Source organism: Agrilus planipennis, unplaced genomic scaffold, assembly GCF_000699045.2.
Source record: "Agrilus planipennis isolate EAB-ADULT unplaced genomic scaffold, Apla_2.0 scaffold16, whole genome shotgun sequence".
NCBI lineage: Eukaryota > Metazoa > Arthropoda > Insecta > Coleoptera > Buprestidae > Agrilus > Agrilus planipennis.
Window position 1 is genome coordinate 1652505 of NW_020438946.1, and position 7788 is coordinate 1660292.

The window sequence follows — 7788 nt, forward strand, 5'->3', positions numbered from 1 at the left end:
ATGAGGTATTAGTCAGAGACATATTAGAGGCAGAAACAGGAGTTAGGAGGGGTAGAGGTAGACCTAGATTAGATTACTGTTCGCAAATAGTTAAGGATGTGGGATGTTCTAGTTTTAGGGAAATGCGAAGTTTAGCTCAGGATAGGAAAGAGTGGAGGTACGTGTCCAACCAGTCTAAAGACTGATGACCTTATGATGAGTAAATGTAGAAAATTAAATAGGTACTACAAGAAAGTAATTTATTTGAAAATGCGTATTTTGTATTTAGCATTTAAAATACGAAAAGGAAATCTATTTTTTCTATTTTGAAATAACAAATCAAAAAAGTATTTGCATTTTTTATTTAAATACTTTTAGAAAACCATTTTGCACGTTTCTAGTAATTTCGAAAAAATCTAAACTAGAGAAGCACCGGATAACCGCGTACCCGGCACAGTTAATGCTAAGTACCCGGTAAAACCACCACGGTTAATGGTTCATGTCTTCGTTCAGATGGGTTTTCCGTTAAATGTCATCTTCACCAACGTTCCAGACCCCATTAAGTACCGTTAAAAAATCGTTTAGACACTAAATCAATGATATTGTAATTCCTGTACCCGGCCGGATCCTAAAAAAATACCGGATCCGACAGGTACCTGATCCAAATAAGATACCTGTCCCATATCTAGTCTCAACTACGGATAAAAGTCAACTATATGGATAAAAACGTACTATTAATTTCATAGTGCAAATCCTACCGTATGGTTACTAACCTTGCGCTTTTTAATTAAAAATTCCGATTAAAAAGAACGTCCTGGCTATCATTATGTATCACGCCAGAAAATTTTTGTAAAATTTTAATTTTTGCATGACTATCAATGTTGTATTCTTTATTCCAGTGCATCGTCAAAAGAGCTATCCTCATGTTCACGTACCCCTCAAGCCTTCCCGTTCGTCTCGCTGGCGCCTGGGTTCTCCCCAGGACACACCAAACGGGAGTACTCCGTCTGATACTCCCACAGTTACTCCAGGCTCTCCCGTCTCATCCACCAAAACTACTACAGCTGCCTCTAACAACCTAGGCTCGTTGGGTTCTCCCGTCCTCCGTCTCAACGATTCCGATATCGAAGATCCAGGCGCGCTCAGTTCCGAATCGGAATGCATCCTGTCAGATCCAACGGGATACAGGAGCCCTCCCGATATGCTAGACAGAAAGGTTCAGTTTGTTAATGGAAAAGTTAAAGAAGGGGAGGACGAAGGGGAGAAGAAAAGATCAAAGAAAAGGTGAGACCTTACAGAATTTTAGACATAAAATGCTAGTGGTCTAATTTGAACAAGTAATTAAGTTAAATAGTGCAAGGAAGAGGAGAGGAGAAGGGGTTAGCTGGGCTTAGGGAGTTAATATGACTCAAATTCGACTGTTTTTGCACATCTTCAAAGATGATTTGATTCGTAAGGTCAGTGACGATACGAGTCAAGATTGACTACTACTTTTTATATTATGATTACTCAATTATTTTTATTTTAATATTCATAATGAAAAACTATTAGGGGAAGGCCAATTTGGACTTAAAAGAAATAGAGAAACTCGGCTCATTTAACTCTAGCTTTACAGGAACTGAGTCAGGCAAGGATTCACACTGTTACCGCTACTTTTTAATCTGGATATACATCAAGGACTAGATAATCCTTATCAAAGACAGGCAATTTTTAGGGATAGATATACAGGGTTAAAAGATTAGTATGCTTAGATTTGCAGATTATATAGCAGTATTGACATCTGACAAGGAGGAGTTAGAGATAGCTTTAAATAAAATGGAAGCGGTATTGATAAAACAGTATGGTATGAAAACAAATAAACATCAATATTGAAGAAAAAGTAAAAAAACAAAGGATAGCCGAGGGTCGAGTCTCCTTTAACAATAAAAAGCGTGGAGGTGGACGGACGGCTCTATACGGGTGTGAAATGTGGATTGCGAACGCGGCGGAAAAGGAAATATTAGAAGCATTCAAAATGAGGAGGTATTAAAAAGAGTAGGAGAATAGAAAGCGCGATGGGAATAGACAAGATAGGTTGGTAGGACACCTTTTTAGGTATCAAGAGCTAGTTAGAAACATATTAGTTGCAAAAAGGAGTTAAGAGAAATAGAGGTGGATGCAGATTAGATAACTGTTCACAAGGATTTTAGTTTTAGGAAAATGCGAAGATTAGCTCAGGATAGAAAAGTCCTAGGACTGACAACCCTAAATTGTATAAGTGTTATGGTCAAAGGTGAATATACAGCCTATTCTATGTTTTACTAACCCCTTTTAACAAACCGCAAAATATTTTCTATTTTTGAGTTTTGAAAAAGAAAAAAAATATCTAGAAAATATGCACAAAACAATTTAGAATTCCGTACCCCAAAAGGTAAAAAGGAACCCTATAAGTCTGTTAAGACGCATTTTCTCAGGATCGCTTGTAGGTAGCAAATTGAAGTTAAATATTTTTCAACGCAATCAAAAAAAAAATTTGTGCTTATAAGTCTATACGGAATTCTCGATGCGCGAGCCTCACTGGCATTTGCCTGGTTTTTCTTTTCATGGTTTTACATAGCTGCCTCTTCTTTTATATTTCCTTTACAGAGCTTTAGCGAGAAATCGAAACTGAATTAGTTTGGACTTTTTTTTATCAGACAGCTTAACGTAGGACTGATGGAGCTTCGATCTTTGACTGGCAGAAATTGTAAGGCTATTAATTCTGAATTGACATTTTGAATGTTAATTTAATTACTGTTAAATGACGAAATCTATATATTGAAATTGCTAATAGTCATATTATAAAAGGTCATTAAAGAATTGATTACCGAATTACGTTAAAAAATTCAACACTTATTTGCAACAAAGTAATTGATTGACGGTTACGTATACTATACAGTTAGCAATAAATATTATTTGTAGATAGTAGCATACTGTCATTCACTTGATATTGGATGTCTTTTTTATTTAGTGAAACTTTAGTTGCTCTTTTAAGTCATTACTTTCCCGATAACCTTAATGTCCTTATAGAAAAACGAGCAAGCAGCAAGGAGTCACTTGAAGTGTTCAAGTTCAAGCTTTCTACTCAAAACCGCTTCTTCCTATAGACAATAGAACTTTCTTTTTAACAGTTAGCTCGCCTTACATACTTAATGATTGATTTTCACTTTTTACAAAGTTAATTTGATCTTACACGGTGGCAGCTAATTTTTCTTACAATACTTACGCCAAAGCTCGATCGACAAAAGTGCAAAAAAAAAAAACAAAATAGCTCATTATTGTGATTTGTAACGAACTATCATATTTAGATATACAGGTATACTACCAAAAAAATATAAAATTTTATATATANGAAATTGTAAGGCTATTAATTCTGAATTGACATTTTGAATGTTAATTTAATTACTGTTAAATGACGAAATCTATATATTGAAATTGCTATTCATGTTGACAATAATGATTTCAATATTGGTGTTGATTTAATCATCGACGTTAATATTGATGTGTTGTGATGTGCTGTATTGTCTTACGTTGCGTTGTAGTGCATTGCATTAGGTGATTGTACTGTGTTCTATTGAGCTAATCGGAAGATGTAGTAAGCGGTGTTGCGTTGTGTTGTAATGCGTTACATTGGAGGTGCTATATAGTCTTATATTGCGTTGCATTGCATCGCATTAGGTGGTTGTCCTGTTCCATTGAGCTAATTGGAAGCTGTGGTGAGCGGTGTTGCGTTGTGTTGTAGTGCGTTGCGTTGTGTTGTGAGGTGCTATATAGTCTTGTACTGCGTTACAATACATTGCATTAGGTGGTTGTACTGTGTTCCTTTGTGCTAATCGGCAGATGTATTGAGCGGCTCTACGTTACGTTGTAGTGCGTTGTGACGTAATGTATTATATTGCGTTACGTTGAAGGGTATTGCATAAGGTGGTTTTAATAGTGTTCCCTTGTACTAATCGTTAGCAGTGCTGAGTGGTGTTATAATATGTGTTGTAGTGCGTTGTGTGGTCTTGTCTTATATTGCGTTGCGTTACAGTGTATTGCAAGAGGTGGTGGTACTATATTCTGTTGTGCTAATAATAAGCTGTATATAAGCTGTGGGTTACATTGCGTTGTGTGTTTTTGAAACATATTTCGTAATTTGTACCTTGCTGGAGTCAAATTAAAATTATAATTTCATCATATCCGCTCTCGTATATTTTGCTCGAAAGCTATGAGATTGAAGTTGCCACAACGTACTATTATAAAATAGAATATTAAATCCTATCGTGTAGCATAGGGTCCTATATTAGTTTCTTTGTATTTCTAGATATTTTCGTGCAAATGACTACAAATTGCCGCTAGTTTTACTCAGAATGTGTGTCAAATTAAAATGTATGTCTAATATTTAAACAAGTGTCTTTCTGTAAGTCATTATGACTATATATGTATATGTATGCTATTAAGGCACAAATGAGCAATCCTGAGTAATCTTCGAAACAACTGAAGCGATTTCTATGAGACGATACGAAAATGAGGTTGTCAGGAGTAATCTAGGCTACTTTTTATCTGTCTCTTTTTATCTTTCTATATGTCCAGACTAATCTTCGAAACGACTAACTAAATCGATTTCGATGGTACTTCTTTTATCAAGCTTGCGAAGTTGCTGGTAAAATGACTAAATAATATCCATCTAATACAAGTTACACCGTGTAGTATTTTTTTATAAAGTTTCAAACGATAAAGTTTAATTTGATATTTTGTCGTGTGACATTTAATTTCTTCAAACCGTTGCTGGCGTAAAGTTGTTTGAAAAGGGAAGCTAATTTATTCCTTACATTGTGCTCGCAAGTTTTTTATTCTTGTCATAATGAAATTTATTTTTTTCCGACACAGAAGTTTCGTTGCTCCTTATTAACTCGGAAATGAAAAAATACGCCGAGTTTTTGAAAGTAGGCGAAATAAATTGAATAAGTTTTTGAGTGAAAAAGTTCATCGTGTGAATTTAAACTGGAACACGTTTTCTGTTGTTTTTCCGCAGAAAAAGTAATAATTAACCAAGAAAGCGAAATGCTGAATGTTAAATGCAGCTTCTTACCTACTGAATATTTATTAGCACAAGAAACTCTTTAGAGTTTAGAAAAAAATGGAACGATATACAGTAGAGGCTGGATTATTTGGACTAATAAAAAATTGAATGTTCGTATAGTCGAAAATATATTTTTTAATGTTAAAAAAATACAAAGTGTAATTATACAACACGCTACTGAAATGAAACTTCTTCAAACACAAACATAGCGGGATACAGGTTAAGGAATTGGGTTAATGGTAGATATTATTTGTACAGTATGAATTTAAATTTTACACTATACATGCCGGAGTTGCCTGTAACGAACGTTGCATTGAAGCGCGCTCACGGCTCAAACGATTCCCGCTACGAGACATCCGTTGATTTCGTTACTCGCATGAAACAAACTTCCCTACCGTGCGTAAAGAAGTTTCACTTCAGAGAAACGCGGTGCTGTACCGATGCGAAACATGGACGGTGGGCTCGCTGGAAAGGAAAAGAATAGAAGCGTTCGAATGATGAGGACACCGTGGATAGAGGAGGTTAAAAATAAGGAGGTATTAGAAAGAATAAGAGAACAAGTCACTATGGAAGTCAGTAAAAACTAGGCGAGATAGGTTATTCGGACACCTTCTCAGGCATGGAAGGCTAGTCAGAGACATATTAGAGGCAGAAACGGAAATGAGGAGGGGTAGAGGCAGACCTAGATCAGAATACTGTTCGCAAATAGTTAAGGATGTGGCATGTTCCAGTTTCAGGGAAATGCGAAGATTACCTCAGGATAGGTGCGGGACCAAACAGTCTTAGTACTGACGACCTTATGATGATGATGAAAAAGTTTACTGTATTACAGTTTATTAAAATTGTATATACGTTGTTTGTTTTTTACAATATCATTTGAGCTTCAATGGGAAAAGCGAAAATTAGCTCAGAAAAGAGTGGAGGTGATGTCCAACGAGTCTTAGGACTGAGGCCCTATGATATGATGAAATTATAATGATGATCATCATCGTCGTAACGCTCGCCCCATTTTCTGAATCTTTTAGACAACACTGTTTGTGTCGTTTTTTCAACAATCACTAAACCATTATCAGTTCTTCGAAATACAATACTTTTATACCCTATGAATATTGAATTCCAAAAGTCGGAATAATACCGAGAAAAACTATTAATTCAATCGAGCTTGATGCTGTTTCAAATCAAAATTGTTATGTAACATTAAAGAAACTTTGAGTGTCGTATAATATCCTATTTACTACAATCCGAGTAATTGTTGTATCTAAAGGGGTGTTCGAATACGGTTCTAACGGTAAATAAGTGCACACAAGGTAATAAGGTTCAAGAAAGTCCTTTTCTACCCTTTTGGGGGTTATCCATAAATTACATAACGGTTACTGAGGGGTTGTCGAGTGTCAAAATATGCGACAAACATAGAAGTTTGATTTTTTTCACAGCTTCAAGGGATTACAGCAGTGGTTTCCAACCTGAGGGGCGCGCCCCACTAGGTGGGCATGCAGCTGTTTCCAAAATATCGTTTTAGAATACAAACCAAAAAAGTCGAATAGGTGTCAAAAAAATGAATCAGCAAAATATGTAATCCACAATCCTCGCCGCGAATTTTTCGGTTACAAATGCTAAAACATCCAGTATTTATCAAATTAGATTGTTAGAAAAATTAAGGGGGCGCAACAATTTTTTTTTTAAAAGGGGGGCGCAGGTACAAAAGGATTGGAAACCACTGGATTACAGATTTACAGAGTATTTGATATAAATTTCAACTTGATACCTGGCGTTTCTGAAATAAAGGGTCTTTACAGACAGATAGACGGACAACGGAGTGATCCTGTAAGGGTTTCTTTTTTCATTTTGAAGTACGGAACCCTAAAAAGCGTTTTTACTAATAGTTTCTCATCAAACTGGAGCAACCGCATAAGGGCTTACGTGATAGGCCCGTAATCAAATAGAACAAAAAGATCTTAGTCGAGCCAAAAGTTCCACTTAACTAGGAAAACTTGTTTTTATGCAATTATATACTTAGTTGGTTAACGTAGTTTTCGTTCTTTCTTGTTTCTTTTTCCTTTGGTGTAGCATGATTTGCAGTAATATGATATTTACAGAACCCTTCTTAAGGATGTTTGGAAAGTACAATCGGAGACAAGAGTACATAAAATTAGAAATTCGTGATTAATTAGGTTTTGCAGCATATCATGGGGTAAATAAACATTATCTATACTAAAAGAAAGTATACGGTTTAAGAGGAAATTTGGAATTTGACCAATATCTTTGAATAAAATAAGAAATAACGAATAAACTGACTTTTGGCAGTGAATATGCCTTGATTTCAACTTCGAAACAAAAAGATATTTAGTTTCAATCTCTATTAGTAAATGAGCGTAAAACTTTTTAATATGTTTAAATAATGATTAAAACTTTAAAATTGCATTTATTTCAGACAATTATTACAGTGTAAACTCTATATAACGACACTTAAAGGACTGAACATTTTTTGGCGTTATAAAGAGTGGTCGTTAAATGGAGAGAAATAAAAGATATTATTTTACTATTCTATAATAATATGCATTTACCAATATAGTACACATTTTGCACACGAACATTATTATTCATACATTGCGTATAGCCTGTTATCTTCGTCTGATGTTTTTTGCTGCTCCAATATTTTAATTGTATTTTGTTACGTATCTTACTCATATCTTGAGATACTGCTGGATCAATTTGATTATATAAAA

General features: G+C 35.1%; 1 protein-coding gene across 7 annotated transcripts in view; it reads left to right on the forward strand.

The window, feature by feature from the left end:
• LOC108744662 (band 3 anion transport protein) overlaps positions 1-7788 on the forward strand; it is a 195232-nt gene that overhangs the window by 132636 nt on the left and 54808 nt on the right. For all 7 annotated transcript variants that reach the window (XM_025974741.1, XM_025974743.1, XM_025974742.1 and 4 more), the window contains one exon: positions 879-1263. In XM_025974741.1, coding sequence (XP_025830526.1) covers positions 879-1263 — 385 coding nt within the window. The remainder of the gene's footprint in view (positions 1-878; positions 1264-7788) is intronic.